The sequence below is a fragment of the Symphalangus syndactylus genome, chromosome 1 (assembly GCF_028878055.3).
Source record: "Symphalangus syndactylus isolate Jambi chromosome 1, NHGRI_mSymSyn1-v2.1_pri, whole genome shotgun sequence".
NCBI classification, from domain to species: domain Eukaryota; kingdom Metazoa; phylum Chordata; class Mammalia; order Primates; family Hylobatidae; genus Symphalangus; species Symphalangus syndactylus.
The window spans coordinates 86,225,370-86,251,475 of record NC_072423.2 but is presented as its reverse complement, the minus strand read 5'-3'; the positions used below and the strand labels follow the sequence as shown (position 1 = coordinate 86,251,475).

The window sequence follows — 26,106 nt, the reverse complement described above, 5'->3', positions numbered from 1 at the left end:
GAAGACTCTAATAAGGTTAAATAGCACTTTCTGAACGTTCTCATAAGGCGACGGAAGTAGTTGAAGAAACAAGGTAGGTGGTGCCTGAGGCATCCAATGACAAGCGGCTCCTTGAGAAAGAGGGGGGTACTCCTTGAAAGCATTGTCCAATGAAAATTACCAACGCCAGACACCGAGACAGCGCCGGGGCGGAGGGTACGATGGAGAATTTCACGGCACTGTTCGGGGCTCAGGCTGACCCACCACCGCCCCCAACAGCACTCGGCTTCGGACCAGGAAAGCCTCCACCCCCGCCACCGCCTCCTCCGGGCGGGGGACCCGGCACGGCCCCGCCTCCCACCGCGGCCACGGCCCCTCCTGGCGCAGACAAGTCAGGAGCTGGCTGTGGCCCTTTTTACCTTATGAGGGAACTGCCAGGTGAGTACTCGGCCTTGCCAAAGCCAGCCAATCAAATCTTAGAGAGGCGGTGATGGGCGTGGCTCTCAGCCGGCTAGCGGAGGTGCGAGGTAACCTAGGCAACGCATACCCGGACTGTGGAGCCCTAAGTCGGAAGGACTGTTAGGATTCATAAGCAGAGGGGTGACTTGAATTCAACCAGGATAAGTTGAATTCAACCAAAGGGATGAATGGCGGGCAGGGGCGCGGTGCATCTCCGTTACTGTCTTTTGCACCATGTCCAGGCTCTGTCCCTGACACTGGTTTACGTCTCCCTAAAAAATGACCTAGGGCTGGGCGCGGTGGCTCACGCCTGTAATCCCAACACTCTGGGAGGCGGAGGTAGGCGAATCACCTAAGGTCAGGAGTTCGAGACCAGCCTAGCCAACATGATGAAACTCTGTCTCTACTAGAAACACAAAAATTACCTGGGCGTGGTGGCGTGTACCTTTAATTCCAGTTACTCGGGAGACTGAGGCGAGAGAATCGTTTGAACCCCGGGAGGCGGAGGTTGCAGGGAGCCGAGATTGCTCCACTGCACTCCAGCCTGGGAGAACAAGACTCTGTCTCAAAACAAACAAACAAAATCCAGGGTTTGAGTTTGGAACTCGAGAGGCCTGATTTAATATCTTTGGGGACCCAAAGTTTTAGTTACAAGTCTCCCACAGACTTGCTATTGGTTTGGGGCAAGTTTCCATTCTTCCTTCTAAGGTTCTAGCATTTCCTGGTCCGATCAAAGAAGGGAGAAGAATCGAACCAAACTCTTTTTCATTCAAAAAATTATTTTGTTGAGTACCTATGTACCAAGCACTTTTCTAAATGCTGGAGACAGTTGTGAACAAGACTGACAAGATACTTGCCTTTTTTGGGATGTACATTTCAGTGGAGGAGGCATTGTAAACAAGATAATGTCAGAAAGTGGTTAATGCTAGGAAGAGAAAACATGATAAAGAATTGAAGGTGGCCGGGCGCGTTGCTCACACCTGTAATCCCAGCGCTTTGGGAGGCCGAGGCAGAATCCCTTGAGCCCAGGAGTTTGAGACCAGCCTGGGCAACATGGCGAGACCCAGTCTCTACAAAACATACAAGATTAGCCTGGCGTGGTAATGCATGCCTGTAGCCCCACCTACTCAGGAGGCTAAGGGAGGAGAATCGCTTGAACACAGGAGGTCGAGGCTGCAGTGAACCAAGATTGTGCCACTGCACTCCAGCCTGGGCAACAGATGAGACCCTGTCTCTTAAAAAAAAAAAAAAAATTGAGGGGCAGAACTACTTTAGCTAGAGTGGCCAGAGATGCTCTCTTCACATAGCTAACATTTGAACTAAAATGTAAGCATAGACAAAGGGCCAGCCATGTATGGACAGGAGGGAGAGATAATTCTAGATACAAGAAAGGAGGTCAGAAACCCTGATGTGAGAAAAAGCTTAGAATATCTAGGGACAGAAAATCAGCTGGACTCCAGTGAAGTGAACAAAAGGAAAGAGTGTTAGGGAGAGAGATGAAGCTGGGAGAGTTAGGCAGAGGCTTTTATAAAGCAATAAAGGCATTTAGATTGTAAATACAAAAGGAAGCCATTTAAAAAAATTTTTTTATAGACACAAGGTCTCACTGTGTCACCCAGGCTGGACTGCAATGGTACAATCATAGCTCACTGTAACCTCCAATTCCTAGGCTCATGCTGTCCTCCCACCTCAGCCTTCCAAGTAGCTAGGACTACAGGCATGCACCACCACAGTTGGCTAACTTAAAATTTTTTTGTAGAGACTGGGTCTTACTGTGTTGCCCAAGCTGGTCTTGAACTCCTGGCCAACAGCAGTCCTCCCGCCTTGGCCTCCCAAAGTGCTAGGATTGTAGGTCTGAGCCACTGTGCCCAGCCAAGGAAAGCCATTTTAACACAGGAACTTGGTCAAATGTACTTATTTATAATCATTTAAGCAGCCACATGACAAGTGGGGAAATTAGTCAGAAGTTACTGCTCAGTAGTCCAGGAAAGATAATGGTTTGAACCAGGGCATAGCAGGGCATAGAGAAGTAAATGGATATAGGATGTTAGAGGTAGAGCTGACAGGGTTGAAAAGTTGAATATAGGGCCAGGCGCTGTGGCTCACACCAGTAATCCCAGCACTTTGGGAGGCTGAGGTGGGAGGATTGCTTGAGCCCAAAAGTTTGAGACCAGCCTGGGCAACATAATGAGACCCCATCTCTACAAAAAATAAAAATAAATTAGCTAGAGATAGCAGCATGCACCTGTAGTCTCAGCTACTTAGGAAGCTGAGGTGGTAGAAATCACTTGAGCCGGGGAAGTTGAAGCTGCAGTGAGCCATAATTGCGCCACTGCACTGCAGCTTGGATGATAGAGGAAGACTCTGTCTCAATTAAAAATATATATTGTATATAGAAGTGAAGGAAATAGAGGAATTGATGCCTTTTTAAGTTTTTGGCTTGAATAATTGGGTGTATGGGTACGGGGACTTGGAAGATGAGGAAGGAACAAGTTTGAAGAGGTGGAAATCAAGAGTTATTTTGGACATGTTTGGTCTCCAAGATGCCTTTTTTTTTTTTTTTTTTTTAAACAGAGTTTTGCTCTTGTTGCCCAGGCTGGAGTGCAATGGCACAATCTCAGCTCACTGCAACCTCCGCCTCCCGGGTTCAAGCAATTCTCCTCCCTCAGCCTCCCGAGTAGTTGGGATTACAGGCATGTGCCACCACACCCAGCTAATTTTTTATTTTTAGTAGAGACGGGGTTTCTCCCTGTTGGTTAGGCTGATCTCAAACTCCCAACCTCAGGTGATCCGCCCACCTTGGCCTCCCAGAGTGCCAGGATTACAGGCGTGAGCCACCACACCCGGCCTCCCAGACGCCTTTCATTGTCTCAAGTCTTATTTCCACATCATGACTTGAGGGAAATAGCAACAAATATTGGTATAGTACTTTGAAGTTCACAACACACTTATATGCAGTAGTATTTAATACTTAGAATAGCCCTTTGAGGTAGCATTACTATCTACATTTTATAATTGAAAAAACTGAAACATGGAGAAGTTGACATCCCTTTGATTAGTTAGTGGTTGATGTCCACCAGCGGTTTCTTTTCATCTTTCTTTTGCCTTCCCTATTCTGATTGTAGCTATTTGTTATCAGTCAGTTGACAGATATTGATTATCTGTTCTGGGCAAATGCTGGGTGTATGAGGCGGGTGAGATGGAGAGAGAGATTAGTAATGCTGGTCATTGCTTTTCAAGGAGTTTAGTTAGGAATGTAAAATTTGTGGTTTAAGGATAGTGACTATATTTCCTGTCAACTCCATCTCGTTTTGTGCTCATGCCTCACAACAGCAATTAACAATATCTTAGCCATCAATATTAAGAACGACCTAATGGTTTTCAAAGTGTGTTGCTATCCACAATGACAGTGAGAATAAGATGTCACTTGAGCTAGACCTTGAATAATTCATGTTGGTGAAGAAAAATTAGGAAGAATTTTCCTAAGATGAAATAATATGAGGGGTGTTTTTTTGAGGCGATAAGGAGATCCATTTGGATGGATTAGAAATTTTGCATAGAAGAGTAGTGGTTGATGAGGCCCCAAAGCTAAGTTGGAGTAAGATGTAATTAGCCTTGAGTGCCAGTCAGAGGAATTTGAGCTCTCTCCTGAGGGCAAAAAGAAACCATTAAGATTTGTGAACTGAGGAGTACTGCTTTCCAAAAATATCTGGAACATGTGGGTGCCATGGATTGAAATAGAGAAGCCATGAGTGACGTTGGCAAGATTTGGAATTTCAAAACAACTTTTTTTTTTTTTATCTTGTTGGGCAGGTTGGTTCACGCCTGTAATCCTAGCACTTTGGGAGGCTGAGGCAGGCAGATTGCTTGAGTCCAGGAGTTCAAGACCAGCCTGGGCAACATAGGGAGACCCCTGTCTCTACAAAAAAATACAAAAATTAGCCTAGCATGGCAGTGTATGCATGTAGTCCCAGCTACTTGGGAGGCTGAGGCAGGAAAGTAGTTTGAGACCAGGATGCAGAGATTGTAGTGAGCTGAGATCGTGCCATTACACTCCAGCCTGGGTAACAGAGCGAGACTGTCTTAAAAAATAAATAAATAAATATAAAAAGTAATCTTTGTAGAATAGTCAAAACTGGAATTTGAACTCTCAAGTTAGAGTTTAGAAAAAACACAGACTGCCTTCTCACCTGAGCCTTAAGGATAACCATCTGGACAGAGGAGAGCTGGTGGAGGAGGGGAAATTCAGAAGATTGTAATGGCAAGAGGCAGTGCCTAGAGTTACGAGGAGAGATACTGTGACATTGGGTCTCCTGCCATTACCCTCACTCAGTCTTCTGAGTTGTTTGGTAGTAAAGGGAAGGAAAAGGATGAAGTAAGGCCTAGAGGTATACAGGGAAAGTGCCTTGTTTATTTAATAAATATTTATTAAGCACCTAATGTGTGTACTGTGCTGGGTACTAGCGATACATGAATGAACAAGACATTGTCTGTGCCTCCAAGGAGTTTACAGTTCAGTACCTCAGTTTTCCCAAGTGAATGATTATAAACAAGCCATTTTTGTCATTTGTACCCTCTGTGTCTATCGTAATTACAAATGAAGTTGTAGTTAGCCATTTCTACCCTTGCTACTAGGTCTTTATTAAGTTACTAATAAATGTAATTTTTTAAAAAAGAATCAGCCATGCAGTATTTATATAGATAGTGCCTTGCATATATATAATACTTTTTTTTTTTTTTTTTTTTGAGATGGAATCTGACTCTCCCACCCAGGCTGGAGTGCAGTGGTGCAAACTCAGCTCACTGCAACTTCCACCTCCCAGGTTCAAGCAGTTCTCCTGCCTCAGCCTCCCGAGTAGCTGTGACTACAGGCGCATGCCACCACAACCAGCTAATTTTTGTATTTTTAGCAGAGATGGGGTTTCACCATGTTGGCCAGGCTGGTCTCAAACTCCTGACCTCAGGTGATCTGCCTGCCTTGGCCTCCCAAAGTGCTGGGATTACAGGCATGAACCACTGTGCCAGGCCTGATACTTTATGCTTTTCAGCATATTTTCATTTGAACCTTGGGAGAAAATTATGTGTATGTAAGATAGTTATTATTCCATTCCACAGATAAGAGGAAACTGAGGCATGGAAGACAGCCAGAATAATTCTAGTTGCCTGACTTGTTTTTTTGTTTTTGTTGTTTTGTTTTGTTTTTTTGAGACAGGGTCTCACTCTCTCGCCCAGACTGGAGTGCAGTGGCCTGATCTCAGCTCACTGCCACCTCCGCCTCGCAGGGATTACAGGTGTGTGCCACTACTGTCCAGCTAATTTTTGTATTTTTAGTAGAGACGGGGTTTCACCGTGTTGGCCAGGCTGGTCTTGAACTCCTGACCTCAAATGAGCTGCCTGCCTCGGCCTCCCGAAGTGCTGGGATTACAGGCGTGAGCCACCACGCCTGCCCATTAGTTGACTGACTTCTAATCAAACATTTCTTCCTGGACACACGCTGTGGCTCACACCTGTAATCCCAGCACTTTGGGAAACCAAGGGGGGCGGATCACTTGAGGTCAGAAGTTCAAGACCAGCCTACCCACATGGTGAAACCCCGTCTATGTTAGAAAAAAATTAGCCAGGCATGGTGGTGTGTGCATGTGATCCCAGCTACTTGGGAGGCTGAGGTGGGAGAATCACTTGAACCTGGGAGGCAGAGGTTGCAGTGAGCCAAGATCGTACCCCGCTGCACTCCAGCCTAGGCGACAGAGCAAAACTCCCGTCTCAAAAACAAAAAACATTTATTCCTTTTAGGCAAGGCATCATACTCAGTATCATGAGGAAGAATAAAGATGTTGGTAACAAGTTAGGCAGTGGTAGCTAGAAAAATCTCCCAGTTCTTTTCTTATGTAAAGGTGATTTGTGTTTCTTGCTAGTAAAAAAAAAAAAAAAAGTCCTTGACAAGACCCTTAAGTCACTGGGTCACATTTGGCCTTCTGAGCATGGTTGTAGCTGAGCTGCTGGGTCGTATTTTCCTGGCTATGTCAGAGAATATAATTTTTCACTAATACATTTTATGAGAAGCACTCAGAACAGCATTTACCACGAAGCAAGCATCATGTAAATCAACTCCAGTTAATCTTAAGAGAGTGGAGTGTCTCCTTCATTGGGCTAGAGCAGTTCCTGTCTCTGCCCTATTGGATTTTTGCCTGTTTTTCCCCTTCCCATTGGAACCTACCATTGTGTTGTATTATATTTTTCATGTTATTTACTTTTGCTGTTTTTTTTTTTTTTTTTTTTTTTTTTGAGACAGCGTCTCACTGTCATCCGGGCTGGAGTGCAGTGGCGCAATCTCAGCTCACTGCAACCTCCACCTCCTGGGTTCAAGTGATTCTCTTGCCCCAGCCTCCTGAGTAGCTGGGACTACAGGCGTGTGCTACCACACTCGGCTAATTTTTTGTATTTTTAATTTTTGTATTTTTAGTAGAGACGGAGTTTCACCATGTTAGCCAGGATGGTCTCCTGACCTCGTGATCCACCCGCCTCAGCCTCCCAAAGTTCTGGGATTACAGGCATGAGCGCCCGGCCTGCTCTGTTTCTTTAAAAATAAATTTTAAATTTTAAATTTTAAAATCTGCACTTAAAAAATTCCTTATTTAGGTTAATATATAGTCCTTCACTCCCTGGGTCTACTTTGAAGACTGATCTTTTTTTATTTTTATTCTGCGTTGTCTAGGTAGCACAGAACTGACAGGCAGCACGAATCTGATCACACACTACAACTTGGAACAAGCCTATAATAAATTCTGTGGGAAGAAGGTGAAGGAGAAGCTAAGTAACTTCCTGCCTGACCTGCCAGGGATGATTGATCTGCCTGGTTCCCATGATAACAGCAGCCTCCGCTCTCTCATTGAGAAGCCCCCTATTCTCAGTAGCTCTTTTAATCCTATCACAGGGACCATGCTGGCCGGCTTCCGCCTCCACACTGGCCCGGTGAGTCCTGTTGGAGGAAGAAGGCAAATGGGGAGGCCTAAACATGGAGATGGTTTTTCTCTCCAAGTCTGTTCCTACATAATGGAGCAGAACGGACGATAGGAGCAGGAGAGATTTCCTCCCTCTACTCACCTGGACCTTCCTTTGGTTCCTTCAGTTGCCGGAGCAGTGTCGTCTGATGCATATTCAGCCTCCCAAGAAGAAGAATAAGCACAAGCACAAACAGAGCCGTACCCAGGATCCTGTCCCCCCAGGTAAGAAGCAGTTCTATTCAAAGCAAAAAAAAAAAAAAAAACCTGACCTTCTGAATCTGGTTTGAACTTCCATAGGTAAACCCAGTTTAGTTCCGTATGGAGCTCTGGACTCCTAAATTCCCCTGAAGAAGAAACCAGTGTACTGTGGTCTCTTGGGACTTGGGACAGGGACTCTAGCAGCACCTCTGTATCCTTTCTGGCCATTTGGACAAAAGCAGTTGCCCTAACTTGGGATTTTCCTGTAGTCTTCAGTGGTTCATAACAGTAGAGGATTTTGAGCTTTACAGGTGATAGGTACCTAATGTCTCCTACAGAAACACCATCTGATTCAGATCACAAGAAGAAGAAAAAGAAAAAAGAAGAGGATCCTGAACGGAAAAGGAAGAAGAAAGAGAAGAAGAAAAAGAAGGTAGAGTAGAGGCCTATTGCCACAACCCAGTGAGTTTCCCCAGATCTCACCCCTGTCCTAAATACCCTAAAGAGTTCTTTGCCTCAAGTTGGACCTGAGATTGAAAACCCAAGGCAGGTTGCAGGTTTCTCCTGTACAGCCTGATCAAAGCCAAGGCTAGTTCCTAGTTGTTCTTACCCCTCCTTCTTTCTCCCCTAGAACCGACATAGTCCAGACCACCCAGGTATGGGCAGCTCCCAGGCCAGCAGCAGCAGCAGCCTACGCTAACAAGACCACTGGACTCTTTGCCAGGATGGCTTTTCCTGCTGTACTGAACCTGCTGATAAAAGCTGCCTTCCAGGCTCTTGGACACTGCCTTGGGAGCATCCTGCAGCTGGGACAGAGGCCAGCTCCTGTTGGGCTCAGTTGAGACTAAGTAAATTAGGAGAGAGAGGGACATGCTTTTGTAGGCTCATCCCAGTTGGTTTTCTCATGGACATCTCTTCCTCTCCCAGGAAGCTTACAATTTTCTTCTCTCTCTTTTGTGCAATTTGTCTGATTTAGGACTTGTTCTTTCTTTAAAAAAAAAAAAAATTACATATATCAAACTGGCTGAAGTGTGACTGCCTGTTAAGAGGTATGTGCCTTTCTGTGAATCAGGATTTAAGACAAGGCATTGCTAAGACTTGAGGGGATTTAGGTCTTGTCATTACATGATCTCACTAGCAGGCAGGGAACCAGCCAAACTGAAAGGTGACCCAAGCTTACTAATACTCCACAGCAGACACATGACACTCTGCCCATTATGTTAAGAACCAAGTGCCTTGGTGATCTCAGGCTCCATCTGAAGAGCTGATCCAGGTAGGGCTCAACAGTGTATTCTACGTCAATTTTGTGTCAAAACAGAATAGCCAACAGAATAGCCAACTGAAAACCCATGTGTTTCAACAAGATTGGTTCTTAGGTCAGAAGCCTGTGATCTTTTGAGATGAACTTCTGGCAAGCAAAGGTAAATGCTTCTCTTCTCTTTACAAGAACTTTTGACCTGCTTCGGTCCTTAGTTAAGACAATAAAGTTACTTAGCTGATGTGAAAACATTTCTAAAACAGCAACAAAATGTAGCCTAAACTATTAAAATGTAAAAAAAACAAAAAAAAAAAACAAAAAAAAAAAAAAAAAACTTTTTTTTCCAGCTGGTTAGGTAACTGAAAACATCCATGAGAAAACCTGAATTAATGTAATCTGACTTTAAGTTTAACACAGTTAAAATCTGTTGCCGTGAAAGCCAAAGTTGTTCCTGAATCAGTGGGTGGAAAACCACTCATTCAGCTGGTTTAAATCCAGGATTTCAGAGTAAGAGTTTGCTGGGGTTTTTTTGTTTTGTTTTGTTTTTGAGACGGAGTCTCGCTCTGTTGCCCAGGAGTGCAGTGGCATGATCTCGGCTCACTGCAACCTCTGCCTTCCTGGGTTCAAGTGATTCTTTTTTTTTTTTTTTTTTTTGAGATGGAGTCTCGCTCTTTCACCCAGGCTGGAGTGCAGTGGCGCGATCTCGGCTCACTGCAGGCTCCGCCCCCCGGGGTTCACGTCATTCTCCTGCCTCAGCCTCCCTTGTAGCTGGGACTACAGGCGCCTGCCACCTCGCCCGGCCAATTTTTTGTATTTTTAGTAGAGACGGGGTTTCACCGTGTTAGCCAGGATGGTCTCGATCTCCTGACCTCGTGATCCGCCCGCCTCGGCCTCCCAAAGTGCTGGGATTACAGGCGTGAGCCACCGCGCCCGGCTCAAGTGATTCTTATACCTCAGCCTCCCAAGTAGCTGGGACTACAAGTGCGCGTCACCATACCTGGCTAATTTTTGTTTATATATACATATTTTTAATTTTGGAGAAAGAGTCTTGTTCTGTCACCCACGCTGGAGTGTAGTAGTGCAATCTCAGCTCACTGCAACCTGCGCCTCCTGGGTTGAAGTGATTCTCCCACCTCAGCCTCCCAAATAGCCAGGATTACAGGCACCCATGACCAACACCCAGCTAATTTTTATTTTTAGTACAGACGGGGGTTTCACCATTTTGGCCAGGCTGGTCTTGAACTCCTGACCTCAGGTGATCCACCCGCCTCAGCCTCCCAAGGTGCTGGGATTACAGGCGTGAGCCACTGCACCCAAATAAGAGTTTATATATATATATATATATATACATATATATATATATATATATATTTTTTTTTTTTTTTTTTCCTGAGATGGAGTCTCGCTCTGTCACCCAGGCTGGAGTACAGTGGTGCGATCTCGGCTCACTGCAAGCTCCGCCTCCCAGGTTCACGCCATTCTCCTGCCTCAGCCTCCCAAGTAGCTGGGACTACAGGTGCCCACACCACGCCAGGCTAATTTTTTGTATTTTTAGTAGAGATGGAGTTTCACCGTGTTAGCCAGGATGGTCTCGATTTCCTGACCTTGTGATCCGCCCGCTTCGGCCTCCCAAAGTGCTGGGACTACAGGCGTGAGCCACCACGCCCGGCTAAGGGTTTATATTCTTAAATTTTGAGTATTTAAAGGGTTCTGGTCAACTGCTTGAGATTTAGCATCTAAGGATACCTATTTAAAATTAGAGCACAGCTTTTGTCCAATAAAAGGCAGTATATCTAATTGAACTGACACCAGTATCTAGTTAACCTGCTTTCAACAGGCTTTCATACCTGTTACTATTCTCACCTTTGGCTGTTTCCAGAATTAGCTTTACTTTCCAGAGACTAAATCCTGTATTTAAAAACTGTAGCTGGGCATGGTGGCTCACGCCTGTAATCCCAATGCTTTGAGAGGCCAAGGCAGGAGGATTGCTCAAGGCCAGAAGTTCGAGACCAGCCTGGGCAAAATTGGTTGAGAGTCTGTCTCTACCAATAAAAAAAAAAAAAATTAGCTAAGCATGGTGGCATGCAGCTGTAAGTCCTAGCTTCTCAGAAGGCTGAGGTGGGAAGATCCCTTGAGCTCAGGAGTTTGAGGGTATAGTGATCTGATTGTGCCACCGCCCTACAGCCTGGGCAACCAGAATGAGGCCCCGTCTCTTAAAAGAAGAAAGAAACAACTTTTAAGAGTTCTCTAAGCTTTCAAATAACAAGCAGTTTTGGTGATTTCAAGAGACCTTTTTTCAGGAATTTTTGAATTAAATCACCCAAATGAAAACAGGACCTGTTGTTTTTAGAAATGGAGTCTCTCTCACTATGTTGCCCAGGTTGGTCTGGAACTCCTGGGCTCAAGTGATCCTCCTGCCTCAGCCTCCTTCAGTGCTGGGATTACAGGTATGAGCCACCGCACTGGGTCTCTTTTTTTTAGTTGTTAAGTGGCTAATTTCATTATAGTCTTGCCTAAAGATGGGCTGGGACCAGAGAAGTTTATGAGGTTGTCACTGATAACTTCCCACCAGAGATCGTTCACCCTGTCTCAACCAGACAAAATAACACAAGTCAGGGGGCGCTGGTTAGATCAGGATTTCTTTTTATTCCTCGTTGGTTTAAAATGGCTAATCAGAATAAAAAATAAAAGGGCCTCTTTGTGGAGGCTGGGATCTCCCCTATTTAGAGGTTAGAACCCAGGTATCCCCTCTAACCAGCACCATAGTGAGGTGGGCTGAGGGGTAACCCCCAAGGGACAATTGGAGGGGCCTAGACCTGCCACTCCTTCTCTCTATCCCCCGTTTTTGGCATGTGATGAAAAATATTGCTTTTTGGATTCTTCTCTCCTGGCCTTGGATTTTAAAATCAAGTTAACTGTGTAAGCTAGGGGAGGCTCCAAGGGGCCAGTAGGAGCCCACTCTAATCCCTCCCCCCAAGGAGGGGATTATCCAATATTGTTTAAGCTAGGCCAAGTTATTTTCCTGATCTCCCACCACCACCAGTGTCTTTAAGTTTTGACCCCTTTCCTAGGAAAACTAAATGCCAATGAGCCTAGAAAACTAACTCTCCTCTCCAAGTCCTTCCCTCTTGTGACCAAAATCCCAGACTTGCCTCTCCGCAGGCTTCTTCCTGATCATACTTAGCACCAGCAGAGGATGCTATTTCCTTAGTTAGTAACTGGGACAAATGAGAGGGAACCACAGGGAATAGACTGACTCTCCCCTCTTTTCCTGCTGAAGAGTAAGATCCCCCTCCGTATATGTATCCCTCCCTCATTTTCCCATCCCAGGATAGATATATAATTTCTTTGATATTTATAATATATATATATATATTATATGTACACACACACCTGGTAACGCAGAAGAGGAAAAAAATAGAATCCGTAACAATAATAAAAAAAATTATTTCTGGTTTAAAAATGATCTGGTTCCCTCCAGGGCGAGCAATTGCACAAATGTCCACTGAGTCTGGTCCAGGGATCAAGGAAGGCAAGGTCTTAAAAGATAAAAGGGGGGTTGCTACCCCAGTCTCAGGGCCCCAACTCTCCAACTCCCCAAGCCCACTGCATTTTAGAAAACACTCCTCATCCTCTTGGAATCGGTGGTTTAAAAAACGTCCATGCACAGGAGGGGAGCCCCTTGAGGGAAGGAAGGTGGCCACCTGGGGCCCTTTGGTGTAGGCGCAGAGGCGTTGGGGAGGGGAGGCGCCGAAGGCTCACACCGAAATCTCATAGGTGGTACCACCAACCCCTGACACCTTCTTGACTCCTCCCCTCGTGGGGCTACTGAGAGGTGGCTGGCCTGGGCCAGGGGAGGCTGAGCCTAAGCTCTTGGGCTGCCCGTTGGATTTGCTGTAGGTGGTCTTCAGCTGTACTTCATCTCTGGAAAGAAGAGACGAGACAGTTGTCAGGAAATGGGACACAAAACGTCGGAGACAGTTTCAAAGGTTCAGAGAAAAAAATGATGTTCTTTTCTATATCCATACTTTCTTACCCAAACATTCCCCTTTATTGCCCTGCTTAAAATAAGCCTGATTCCCAATCTCTCCTATTTACTACTACTCTCTAGTAACAGCTATCACATGTACTTACTCCCAAGCAAATACTTTTAGGAAGATAGCATTATGGAAAAAGTATTAATCTTCAGTCTCTTAACAGGAATTGCCCATGAAGGCAGGTAGAGTCAAAGTGAAAATAAAGAGCTACCAGGATACCCCCGGGTCCACCTACATTAGGATGTACAACAGAAGCCCTGATAGCTTTTGCAGAGCAGTATGCTAATTTGAAATTATCTAAGGGTCAGGATAGTACTAATACTTACTTGGGTGTCAGTAATGGCTGCAAGGCCACTTCTTCTGTCTCAGAGACACCAGGTTGGGCTTTTTGGCTGCTGTAAGACATCGATCGGCCCAGGTATGGGGCTGTTGGGCCTGGTTCAGGGGACCCTACTCCCCGGCCCCTGAGCCCATCTGGCTTGCCAAAACGGGGGACAGCTGGGCGTCCCAGTGGAGTCTTGCCCAAAGGTGATCTCTTTGAATCATCTGAGGAGGAACTAGTACGAGGGGCATGGCCTGAGCCTGGTGTTGACTGAATGCCTGAGTCCCCCAAGCCTGGTTCTTCCTCACGGCCTGGGAGTGGGGGTGACTGGCGCAGCAACTTCTCTCGTTCCTGGAGAGAGGCCACAATGTGGCGCGACAGATTGTCGTAACGGACTGGTGAGGGCTCTCGGTGTGTTGGGCCAGTTGGCACCAAACGTGGGTGCCTCTCAGCTTCCCGTTGCTGGGCCAGCCTGGCTGACAGGAAGGGAGAGGTATAGCCTAAAGGTGGGTCTGGCTCAGGCCCTGCCTGCACTGACTCAAAATCAGGGCTGTCTGAAGGTGTGAGCAAGCTGTCATAAGACAGGCTTCCATTGCGTGTCTGGTTGGCCAGGCTCTTGTAGGAGGTGGAGGTGGTGCCCTCTGAACGAATGGATTGCAACTGGCCCAGCTCAAAGCCTGTGCCCTGGGCTGACTTGAGGCTGGAGGAGCGTGAGCCACTGGATAGTGGATCGAAGTGAAAACTTTTGCCAAAGGTAGGAGAACGGAAGCTCTCTGGTTCCAAACTGGGCTCTGAGCGGTAGCTGGGATGACGGCTGCTCTCTGCAATTGAGGTTGGCTCCTTCAAGCTGTCCCCACGACTCAACTGAGGAAGAAAGTAAAGCAGGCTCTTAGTGCTCCTTTTGTGACAGAAGCTAGACCCCAGAGCTCAAGGAGTTGGTCAAAAAGAGAATTATGTGCCAGTAATATGCTTAGAACTCTTCCATGCATTACCTGGGTTAATCCCTCAAGAAAAACTGAATTCAGGCAAATATCGTCTCATTTTCAGATACAGAAAGCAAGGCATAGAAAGGTTGAGTATCTCGCCCGTGGGCAGAACTGGGTTATAAACTTGGATCGAGCACTAATCTATTATGCTATATTGCCCAGTCTGATGAAGGACACAGTATCAAGGAGATTCAGTTCCACGAATGCCAACAATTAGTGAAATGTCCTTTGTTTTCTTCTCTTCCCTTCTGCCTTTCCTTCCCCAATCTTATTTTTTTCCCATAACAGTTGGCGTGTGTGTGTGTGTGTGTGTGTTTTGAGACAGAGTCTCACCCTGTCACCCAGGCTGGAGTGTGATAGTGCAATCTTGGCTCACTGCAACCTCAGCCTCCCAGGTTCAAACGATTCTCCTGCCTCAGCTTCCCGAGTAGCTGGGATTACAGGCGCCCGCCACCATGCCCAGCTAATTTTTGTATTTTTAGTAGAGACAGGGTTTCACCATGTTGGCCAGGCTGGTCTCAAACTCCTGACCTCAGGTGGTCCGCCTGCCTCAGCCTCCTAAAGTGCTTGAGCCACTGTGCTTGGCCTTTTTTTTTTTTTTTGACGTGGAGTCTCACACTGTCACCAGACTGGAATACAGCAGTGGGATCTTGGCTCACTGCAGCCTCCGCCTCCCAGGTTCAAGCAATTCTTCTCCCAGGTTCAAGCGATTCTCCTTGCCTCAGCCTGCCAAGTAGCTGGGACTACAGGTGCATACCACTATGCGCAGCTAAATTTTTTTTTTTTTTTTTTTGGAGACAGAATCTCACTCTGTCACCCAGACTGGAGTGAAGTGGCACAATCTCGGCTCACTGCAACCTCCACCTCCCAGATTGAAGTGATTCTCCTGCCTCAGCCTCTCGAATAGCTGGGATTACAGGTGCCCCCCACCACGCCCAGCTAATTTTTGTATTTATTTGTTTTTTTGAGGTGAGGTCTTGCTCTGTTGCCCAGACTGGAGTGCAGTGGCGTGATCTCAGCTAACTGCAAGCTCTGCTTCCTGGGTTCACGCCATTCTCCTGGCTCAGCCTCCCGAGTAGCTGGGACTACAGGCGCCTGCCACCACGCCTGGCTAATTTTTTTGTATTTTTAGTAGAGACAGGGTTTCACCATGTTAGCCAGGATGGTCTCAATCTCTTGACCTCATGATTCACCTGCCTCAGCCTCCCAAAGTGCTGGGATTACAGGCGTGAGCCACTGTGCCTGGCAATTTTTGTATTTTTAGTAGAGATAGGGGTTCACCATATTGGCCAGGCTGGTCTCGAACTCCTGATCTTGTGGTCCACCGGTCTCGGCCTCCCAAAGTGCTGGGATTACAGGCGTGAGCCACCACGCCTGGCCTAATTGTTGTATTTTTAGCAGAGACGGGGTTTCACCATGTTGGCCAGGATGGTCTCAATCTCTTGACCTTGTGATCTGCCCACCTTGGCCTCCCAAAGTGCTGGGATTACAGGAATGAGCCACTGTGCCCAGCCAGTTGGCATGTTATTACCCCACCTCTTAGAGTACTCAGTACCTTGGCACTGGAGGAATGCGGCATGGCAGCTGACGTACTGCTGCTACTGTAACCCGGCCGATACTTGTACATAGTAGGTGTCGGGGGGCTGTCCTTGGCCAATAAGCTGCTATCTGCAAGAAAAAAGGCCAAGGGGGCACTACTTTACAAGCGATTTTTTGGTTTAAGAGACAGGGTCTCACTCTACTGTCCACGCTAGAGTGCATTGGCAAGATTATAGCTCACTGGAGCCTTGAACTCCTGGGCTCCCACCTCAGCCTCCTGAGTAGCTGGGACTGCAGGCATATGCCACCATGCCCAGCTAATTTTTTAAAATTCTTTGTAGAGACAGAGTCTTGCTATGTTGCCCAGGGTGGTCTTGAACTCCTGGGCTCAAGCAATCCTCCTGCATTGGCCTCCCAAAGTGCTGGGATCACAGGTGTGAGCCACTGCGTCTAGTCCATGAGTTGTTCACTTTATCTGCCTACCTTGTCCTTAAGTACGACAAGGTAGCAATAGATATACCCTTCGCTGAAATCAAGACTTTTAAAGACTCACACCAGCCCAGAAATCAGGGTGGGTAAATGCACCAAAAAGGTCCTGTGATGTTCTCTGGTCTGCCTAGAGGCTGACCATTTTCCCGGCAAAAGTCCCATTCACTGCCAATAGCTAAATGGCATCTCTTCTCTTTCAGTTGCAAAGTGTCACAAGTACCAACTGTTGGGTGTTTAAAGTCACAACACGAGTAATATCTCCCAGCCCTTGCCTGTCTTCTACAGCTCATAGGCAACCTTCTCAATCCTGCCCCTAGTTCTAGTATCTTGCAAATCAAGGCAGCCCTTACTTACCCTCATTAGTAGCCAGGCCAAGGTGCGTTCGCAGCCCCGTGTAACGGCTCAGGTCTGGCTTAGGAGGAGGTGGAGGTTCAGCATCTGCAGACTGGCTCTCTGTTATCTCCAGGCTTCCCTTAGACTGGATTGATGAAGGGAGGGAAAATCAGATTTAGAAACTGAGCATTATGGCAACTCGAAGTATTAAATTGGTATAAGAGAGAGGTATTTGGGAGTCAATTCTCATGTATTTTTTTTTTTTTTTTTGAGACAAGGTCTCACTCTGTTGCCCAGGCTGGAGTACAGTGGCACGCATGATCATGGCTCACTGCAGCCTGCAACTCCTAGGCTCAAGTGCTCCTCCCACCTCAGCCTCCCAAGTAGCTGGGATTACAGGCACATGCCACCACACCCAGTTAATTTATTTTACTTTATTTTGTAGAGATGGGGGTCTCGCCATGTTGCCCAAGCTGGTCTTGAACCGCTGGCCTCAAGCAATACCACCCTGCCTTGGCCACCCTAAGTGTTGGGATTATAGACATGAGCCACTGCCTATCATATATTTCTAAACTATACTGGAAGACAAGGCACAAGAATCAGTTTGGGTATAGTATTAGATGAAGAAAATTTTTTTTTTTTTTTTTTTTTTTTTTTTGAGATGGAGTCTCGCTCTGTCGCCCAGGCTGGAGTGCAGTGGCGCAATCTCGGCTCACTGCAAGCTCCGCCTCCCGGGTTCACGCCATTCTCCTGCCTCAGCCTCTCCGAGTAGCTGGGACTACAGGCGCCCGCCACCACACCCGGCTAATTTTTTGTATTTTTAGTAGAGACGGGGTTTCACCGTGGTCTCGATCTCCTGACCTCGTGATCCGCCCGCCTCGGCCTCCCAAAGTGCTGGGATTACAAGCGTGAGCCACTGCGCCCGGCCTTTTTTTTTTTTTTTTTTGAAATGGAGTCTTGCTCAGTCACCCTGGCTGGAGTGCAGTGGCGCGATCTCGGCTCATTGCAACCTCTGACTCGCAGGTTCAAGCGATTCTCGTGCCTCAGACTCCCAAGCAGCTAGCATTACAGGCATGTGCCACCACGCCTGCCTAATTTTTTTTTTTTTTTTTTGAGATGGAGTTTCGCTCTTGTTGCCCAGGCTGGAGTGTAATGGCACGATCTCGGCTCACTGCAACCTCCGCCTCCTGGGTTCAAGCAATTCTCCTGCCTCAGCCTCCGAAGTAGCTAGGATTACAGGCATGTGCCACCATGCCCAGCTAATTTTGTATTTTTAATAGAGACAAGGTTTCTCCATGTTGGTCAAGCTGGTCTCGAGCTCCCAACCTCACGTGATCCACCCACCTCAGCCTCCCAAAGTGTTGGGATTACAGGCATAAGCCACTACGCCCAGCCAGAAAAATTTTCTATTTTTTATTTTAGTCTATTTTAGAGATGGAGTCTCGCTATGTTGTCCAGGCTGGTCTTGAGCTCCTGAACTCAAGTGATCTTCCTACCTCAGCCTCGCTAAGTGCTGGGATTATAGGCATGAGTTACTGTACCTGGCAGAAGAAAGGGTTTAAAAAATGTTTTCGGCCGGGCGCGGTGGCTCACGCTTGTAATCCCAGCACTTTGGGAGGCCGAGGCGGGCGGATCACAAGATCAGGAGATCGAGACCACAGTGAAACCCCGTCTCTATTAAAAATACAAAAAATTAGCTGGGCATGGTGGCGGGCGCCTGTAGTCCCAGCTACTCGGAGAGGCTGAGGCAGGAGAATGGCGTGAACTCGGGAGGCGGAGCTTGCAGTGAGCCGAGATCGCGCCACTGCACTCCAGCCTGGGTGACAGAGTGAGACTCCATCTCAAAAAATGTTTTAATTCTGTCACTTATTTGCCCATTTAAACCAACACCTACTTGTTTAGCTCCTACCATCTAGCTGTAAGCTATTAAGTCCTATGAAGACATGGAAATGAATGAATTCATTTTCTATTGTTAATGAACTTAAAGTCTAATGTAGGGCCGGGTGCAGTGGTTCACACCTATAATCCTAGCACTTTGGGAGGCTGAGGGGGTTGGATCACTTCAGGTCAGGAGTTTGAGACCAGCCTAGCCAACATAGGAAAACCCTACCTCTACTGAAAATACAAAAATTAGCCAGGCGTGGTGGTGCATACCTGTAGTCCCAGCTACTCGTGTGGCTGAGGCACAAGAATCGCTTGAACCTGGGAGGCAGAGGTTGCAGTGAGCTGAGATCGTACCACTGGAGTCCAGCCTAGGTAACAGAGCAAGACTCCCTCTCAAAAAAAAAAAAAAAAAAAAAAAAAAAAAATCTAATGTAGAAAACAAGATTTGTATTTAAGTAATTTTAACACAAATTAGTAAGTGATAAACACTATAAGAAATATGGGCCAGGCGCGGTGGCTCATGCCTGTAATCCTAGCACTTTGGGAAGCTGAGGTGGGCAGATCACCTGAGGTCAGAAGTTCGAGAGCAGCCTGGCCAACATGGCAAAACCCCATCTCTACTAAAAATACAAAAATTAGCCAGGCAAAGTGGTGGGCACCTGTAATCCCAGCTACTCAGGAGGCTGAGGCAAGAGAATTGCTTGAACCTGGGAGGCAGAGTTTGCAGTGAGCACCACTGCACTCCAGCCTGGGCAACAGAGCAAGACTCTGTCTCAAAAAAAAAAAGGAAACTAAAGCAAGCTTCCATCTCTTTGCCTTGGGTGAGACTTCCATGTTATCTAGCTTGACTTCCCTAAATTCCTCACCTTTGTTCTCCTCAGCTCTCCCTGGATGCCATTATCCATGATCTTCACAGTTATCTGTCCATCTGAAACTTCTGGTCGAAGGAAGGGAGGTCTGATTACAATTGTCTTCTCTTTCTTTGGTCTCCCCAAATACCTAAGTGTTGAGAGAGAGAGAGAGAGCTTTCATTCATTTATTTTAAAGTATCTACTGTTTGTGTAAAGCATTTTTATTAGGTTGGTACAAAAGTAATTGCAGTTTTGGCCATCACTTACTTAGCAATAAACAGAATTGATTCTGTGAAGGACTGCAGCAGGACTAGGCCTTTGTGAGCAGATACCTAGCTCAAGGAAAGCACTTTAGAGTGTATCTTATTCACCCTCAATTCTCAAAGATTTGCCTTAATACCTGAAGAATATCAATGGAATTCACAATGTCCACTAAAGCAGGGGTCCCCAACCCCTGGGCTGCAGACCAGTACCAGTTCGTGGCCTGTTAGGAACTGGGCCACATAGCAGGAGGTAAGCAGTGGGCCAGTGAGCATTACTACCTGAGCTCCATCTCCTGTCAGATCAGCAGAGGCATTAGATTCTCTTAGGAGCGCAAACCCTAGAACCCTGTTGTAAACTACACATGCAAGGGTTGTATGTGTGATCTGAGCCGCCACACCCAGCCATGAGAATCTAATGCCTCATGATCTGAGGTGGAACAGTTTCATCCTGAAACCACCCCACTTCAGCCCCCATCTGTGGAAAAAGTGTCTCCCATGAAACTGGTCCCTGCTGCCAAAAAGGTTAGGGACCACTGCACTAAAGGATGGGCATGTAGGTACTTACCATTCTAAGATAGAGTACTTACCATTCTAAGATAGAGTGGGTACTAACCATTCTAAGATAGAGAACCCTTCCTAAAGGCTGTCTCCCACCAGACCCCTCCTTTACCAGAACAAACCCAAAGAAGATAAAAGTTCTGACCAATGGTAAACACTAGACCAAAGGGATAGGTGTACCTGGGTGCTGGAGAACTGCAGAGAACACGGCTGACATTGTTACAGCAGCCATTGGTGAAAGGGTTCACACCTCCCCGGAATTTACCCGTAACCTAGAGGGAGGAACAAAATACCAGGTTAGAAGATGAGACCTTGACTTCCAAAGGCCAAAATACAAATCTATTGTAAATTATTGTGCACTCACTATCTGAGGGATATGCAAATGAGTAAAACACAAGAAATTTATATATGTTACGGTTAAGAGCAGGGAATCTACAGTCAGCTTCCTTAGTTCAAATCCTAGGTCTACGTCATGGTTGCTGACCCAAAACCTCAGTTTCCTCATGTAAAATGGGATAGCTTTCTAAATATTGAAAACTAAGATAAAGAATAAGCAATTAAGGGCTGGGCGTGGCAGCTCACACCTGTAATCCCAGCACTTTGGGAGGCTGAGGCAGGTGGATCACCTGAGGTCAGGAATTAGAGACCAACCTGGCCAACATGGCAAAACCCCATCTCCATTATAAAAATATATAAAAATTAGCCGGGCGTGGTGTCAGGCACCTGCAATCCCAGCTACTTGGGTAGCTGAGGCAGGAGAATTGCTTGAAGCCAGGAGGCAAAGGTTGCAGTGAGCCAAGATCGCAATTAAGGTTAGCTACTATTATATGCACAAAAATCATTGCACTATAAGCTTCTTGAGGGCTAGCCCAAGTCTTTCATTGTTTCTATAAACTCAGAGCCTAAATTCTCCAGTATCCAGTGGGCATATAGTAAATGTCTGTTAACTAAGAAATGGCCTCTATTCTTTTTTTTTTTTTCCAGGAAGATCTTAAATATTTATATGCATATGAACATATATATACATATACATATGTCTTGCTACACTTTAAATTTAAAAATCTATTTATTTTTGACAAACTAGAGAAAGAATACTATCATTTGGATACCAAGTTCTATGGTGAGTATTGTTTGAAAAACTATCATCTTATTCTTTATGCTATATTGTCTAGTTTCAGTTTGGTTTGGATCTCTCAACTGATATTTCAGGTGATGGTGCCAAACCATCCAAGACTTTCTTTGGAGATAGACATTATTTTGTCATAAAATATATTTTAGGCCAGGCGCGGTGGCTCACGCCTGTAACCCCAGCACTTTGGGAGGCCGAGGCGGGCGGATCACGAGGTCAGGAGATCGAGACCATCCTGGCTAACACAGTGAAACCCCATCTCTATTAAAAATACAAAAAATTAGCTGGGCGAGGTGGCGGGCGCCTGTAGTCCCAGCTACTCGGGAGGCTGAGGCAGGAGAATGGCGTGAACCCCGGGGGGCGGAGCCTGCAGTGAGCCGAGATCGCGCCACTGCACTCCAGCCTGGGCGACAGCGAGACTCTGTCTCAAAAAAAATATAATAATAAAATAAAATAAAATAAAATAAATTTTAGGCCGGGTGCGATGGCTCACGCCTGTAATCCCAACACTTTGGGAGGCCGAGGTGGGCAGATCACGAGGTCAGGAGATCGAGACCATCCTGGCTAACATGGTTAAACCCCATCTCTACTAAAATTACAATAAATAAATAAATAAAAATAAAATAAATAAATAAAAGATATTTTAGCACTTTGGGAGGCTGAGGTGGGTGGATCACCTGAGGTCAGGAGTTCGAGACCAGCCTGGCCAACATGGTGAAACCCTGTCTCTACTAAAAATACAAAAATTAGTTGGGCGTGGTGATGCACATTTGTAATCTCAGCTACTTGGGAGCCTGAGGCAGGAGAATCGCTTGAACCCAGGAGGCAGAGGCTGCAGTGAGCCAAGATCACGCCACTGGATGCCAGCCTAGGTGACAGATCAAGACTGTATCTCAAAAAAAAAAAAAAAAAAAAAAAAAAAGATATTTTAGGGCAAAATTCAGCCTTTATCTCTATTGTCTTAGCATCTCTTTGAGAGTATCTTTATTATTATTATACTTTCAGCTCTAGGGTACATATGCACAACATGCAGGTTACATATGTGTACATGTGCCATGTTAGTGTGCTGCACCCATTAACTTGTCACTTACATTAGGTATATCTCCTAATGCTATCCCTCCCCACTCCCCCTGTCCCACAACAGGCCCCAGGGTGTTATGTTCCCCACCCCGTGACCAAGTGTTCTCATTGTTCAATTCCCACCTATGTGTGAGAACACGCAGTGTTTGGTTTTCTGTCCTTGCGACAGTTTGCTCAGAATGATGGTTTCCAGATTCATCCACGTCCCTGCAAAGGACAAGAACTCATCCTTTGTTATGGCTGCATAGTATTCCATGGTGTATATGTGAGAAATGGCCTCTATTCTTACATGGCCTCTACACTTCCATGAGGAACTAGGACTACCTCACTCCCTACCATTAATCTCTAGATAATCATGAAAAGTATTCATTAAGCATCTCTTTGTGGAAGCACTACACTGCACCCTAATCAGAAGGCTAAAGAGACATGACCTGCTCTTCAGGGGTCTCTCGTCACTTCTCTCCGTACCTGTTCATTGGTTGTGCGTCCCCTGGCCACCAGCACCACGTGAAATCCCGTGAGGCCAGCTACAGGGATGAAGAATAAGCCAGCCACACACATTACTGCCATTCTGATGACAAACAATCAAGGAGAACAGAGCAACATGATCTCACTTTCCCCAGCCCCTACTGCAGCCATTTTCCCTTTAGCCCTCATTCCTCCCCCTTCCAGTCCCACAACCTAAAAGGCCTCGAAGGATACGTGACAGCCGTGCGGACCCCTGAGAGTTCCTCTATGTGGTAGAGGACATAAAGGAGGCCAAAGCCAAACACACCCATAATGTGGGCTGTCAGGGAAAGGAGGAAAAGGAAGAAATAACGGTAGTTCCGGCGACCAATACAGTTATTCACCCAGGGGCAGTGATGATCAAATTCCTAGGGACAAAGAGAGACAGATGAGAGGCATCCCTGGACCATAGCATTAAATTACTTCTGTCAAGAAGAGAAACAAATGGCAACTAAGTTTTGGTTTTAGTAATTTATGATCATGGTCACCAATTAGTTCAAAATTAAATCCAGTTTATTTTGCTCTATAAATCTGCAAGGGAGACCTTCCAGAGGTTGGTCAAAGGCCAAGGCCAAACCAGGTGTAGTGGTGCACACTTGTAGTCCCAGCTACTTGGGAGGCTGGGGCTCGAGCCCAGGAGTTCAAGGCTGTAGTGAACTATGATGACTGCCTGTGAATAGCCACTGTACTGGGCAACACAGCAAGACCCCATCTCTAAAAAAAAAAAAAAAAAATTTGGCCCGGCACGGTGGCTCACACCTGTAATCCCAGCAGTTTGAGAGGCCAAGGCGGGTGGATCACGAGGTCAGAAGTTCGAGACCAGCCTGACCAACATGGTGAAACCCCATCTCTACTAAAAATACAAAAATTAGCTGGGCGTGGTAGCGTGCGCCTATAATCCCAGCTACTCAGGAGGCTGAGGCAGGAGAATCAGTCGAACCCGGGAGGCAGAGGATGCAGTAAGCCGAGATTGCGCCATTGCACTCCAGCCTGGGCGATAGAGCTAGACTCCATCTCAATAAATTAATTAATTAATTAATTAATTAATGAAAAGGCCAAGGCCAGCTCTCAACGTTTATCCTATGTGACCAAGGAACTCTTAAAAGTGACGAATGTCAGAAGTTTTGCAGAAACATCAAGATTCATGAGAAAAGAGGATTGGAAGGAGGATTTGGCAGATAACTGCTTATAGCTAAATGAAAATGGAATGGAAAAAGGACAAGGGATGCAGAAGGACAGGCAGGAACAGAACTACAACAAATTGAAACACAACAGCATGATTTTCTGGAAGAGAAAATGCAAAGCCAGAATAACCAAAAATGAGCCAATAGATAGAAGGCTAGAACTATAAATCTTGGTTGTCAAGAAAGCCTACACCCTGCTGGTGCAATGGCTCATGCTTGTAATCCCAGCACTCAGCACTCTGGGAGGCCAGGGCATGAGGATCACTTGAAGCCAGGAATTTGAGACAGTCCAAGCAACACAGTGAGACCTCATCACTACAAAAAGTAAACGTAAATAAAAAAGAAAGCCTATGCCCATATTGAGTTAAAGCTTCCCTCCTGCAATAATATTTGTGCTCTGCCTCTCATGTTATGTCATTATTAACACCATTTGACAGAGCTGGACCATGTGTCCAACATAGTTAGACAGGACTATACCACATCCAAAGCTAAGAATCTATTATATGGTTAGGATGAAGACAATGAAGGTTAAGCATGAAGTCTTACCCCACCCAGGGTGCTTACCTCCACACAGTTGTCACAGACACTGCAGTGGGAACATCGAGGGGGACGGTAGAAGCGGCAGGTGGCACACCATTTCATGCGCACCTGGATGCCCTTGATCTCCACTGTTTTGTAAAGGGGAGCTCGGAAATCATCTTCCTTGTCCTCATCCTCCTCAGCTGTAGAGAGGAAAAGTCAATTAAAAACAACGATGCCAGAACTGTAGTAAGTGCTAGGGATCCAATGATGTTTAAAATATAGCTTCTGCCTTTGAGGAATTCACAGTCTAATGAGTGAGACTAGGAACTAGGAACTATAAGACTGTGAGGTCAGGTCTTTATACAACACTATGGGAACACGGATGAGGAAGCAATTTATTCTGCATTGGGAAGTGAGGTTCGAGATAAAATGACTCAAGAGGTAGCTCTCATATGCATCTGCTGGTGTTATTTGGTTTAAGTATATGAATATATTTTAAAGAAATAGTTTACATATCAAAGCACATACATAATAAGTTTGCATAAGAGTTCAGTATCTACATTTATGAGTGAACTATAGCAATCCAAGAAAGGAACTAACATCAACCTTTTTTTCCAGGCAGGAATCCTTTGCCCAGCCAACCATGGTGGCTCATGCCTGTAATCCCAACATTTTGGGAGGCCGAGAAGGGTGGATTGCCTGAGCTCAGGAGTTCAAAACCAGCATGGCCAACATGGTGAAACCTCGTCTCTACTAAAAATACAAAAATTAGCAGGGTGTGGTGGCGTGCACCTGTAGTCCCAGCTACTCAGGAGGCTGAGGCAAGAGAATCACTTGAACCCAGGAAGCAGAGGTTGCAGTGAGCTGAGATCACGCCACTGCACTCAAGCCTCGGCAACACAGCAAGACTTCATCTTCATCTTAAAAAAAAAAAAAAAAAAAAAAATCCTTTCCCAAAATGTCTTCCCCACTCTATGAATTTTCTCTACATATACATATTTCAGTATTATTTGTTGCACAAGCATAAATGCCCTTTCTCTCAATTTTCAGCTATCAGAAACCCACCATCCCATTTCAAAACTTAAAAGACATTATTTGCCTTCTCATATATAGTTAGCAATTTTTTTTTTTTTCTTGAGACGGAGTCTTGCTCTGTTGCCCAAGCTGGAGGGTAAGGGCGTGATCTTGGCTCACTGCAACCTCCACCTCCCGGGTTCAAGTGATACTTCTGTCTCAGCCTCCCAAATAGTTGGGATTACAGGCGCATGCCACTTCGGCGGCTAATTTTTTGTATTTTTAGTAGAGATGGGGTTTTACCGTGTTCCCCAGGCTGGTCTCAAACTCCTGAGCTCAGGCAATCCACCTGCCTCAGCTTCCCAAAGTGCTAGGATTATAGGCATGGGCCACCACACCCAGAGCAATTTTTATTATTAACCTAGAAAAAAAAAAAAAATGTGGGAAGGAAAAATTAAATAGATGATAGTGTGGGATTAAAAATTAAGTTTTCAAGTTTTACTGATTTCT

General features: G+C 45.9%; 2 protein-coding genes across 5 annotated transcripts in view; one reads left to right on the top strand and one right to left on the bottom strand.

Moving 5' to 3' along the window:
* Positions 1-67: 67 nt before the first annotated feature.
* Positions 68-8,660, top strand: MED19 (mediator complex subunit 19). Of its 2 annotated transcripts, none has more exons than XM_055239041.2 (5): positions 68-417; positions 7,154-7,410; positions 7,568-7,664; positions 7,979-8,073; positions 8,272-8,660. In XM_055239041.2, the coding sequence occupies exons 1-5, from the start codon at positions 150-152 to the stop codon at positions 8,338-8,340; spliced, it is 786 nt and encodes a 261-aa protein (XP_055095016.1). In that variant the 5' UTR covers positions 68-149; the 3' UTR covers positions 8,341-8,660. The 2 variants fall into 2 exon arrangements, with proteins under 2 accessions (XP_055095016.1, XP_055095885.1); XM_055239910.2 differs by lacking the exon at positions 68-417 and adding an exon at positions 491-777.
* A 2,864-nt stretch (positions 8,661-11,524) lies between these two features.
* ZDHHC5 (zinc finger DHHC-type palmitoyltransferase 5) overlaps positions 11,525-26,106 on the bottom strand; it is a 35,480-nt gene continuing 20,898 nt past the window's right edge. For all 3 annotated transcript variants that reach the window (XM_055284457.2, XM_063625479.1, XM_055284829.2), the window contains exons 4-12: positions 24,625-24,782; positions 23,072-23,244; positions 22,838-22,940; positions 20,341-20,432; positions 19,355-19,487; positions 16,626-16,749; positions 15,799-15,911; positions 13,262-14,121; positions 11,525-12,822 (exon numbers count right to left, since the gene is read on the bottom strand). In XM_055284457.2, coding sequence (XP_055140432.2) covers positions 12,657-12,822; positions 13,262-14,121; positions 15,799-15,911; positions 16,626-16,749; positions 19,355-19,487; positions 20,341-20,432; positions 22,838-22,940; positions 23,072-23,244; positions 24,625-24,782 — 1,922 coding nt within the window. In that variant the 3' untranslated portion in view covers positions 11,525-12,656. The remainder of the gene's footprint in view (positions 12,823-13,261; positions 14,122-15,798; positions 15,912-16,625; positions 16,750-19,354; positions 19,488-20,340; positions 20,433-22,837; positions 22,941-23,071; positions 23,245-24,624; positions 24,783-26,106) is intronic.

Coding starts and splice junctions, on each gene's coding strand:
- MED19 (XM_055239041.2), top strand. CDS start 150: ATGAAAATTACCAACGCCAGACACCGAGACAGCGCCGGGGCGGAGGGT. Junction 418..7,153: donor CCTTATGAGGGAACTGCCAG/GTGAGTACTCGG, acceptor TGCGTTGTCTAG/GTAGCACAGAACTGACAGGC. Junction 7,665..7,978: donor CCAGGATCCTGTCCCCCCAG/GTAAGAAGCAGT, acceptor TGTCTCCTACAG/AAACACCATCTGATTCAGAT.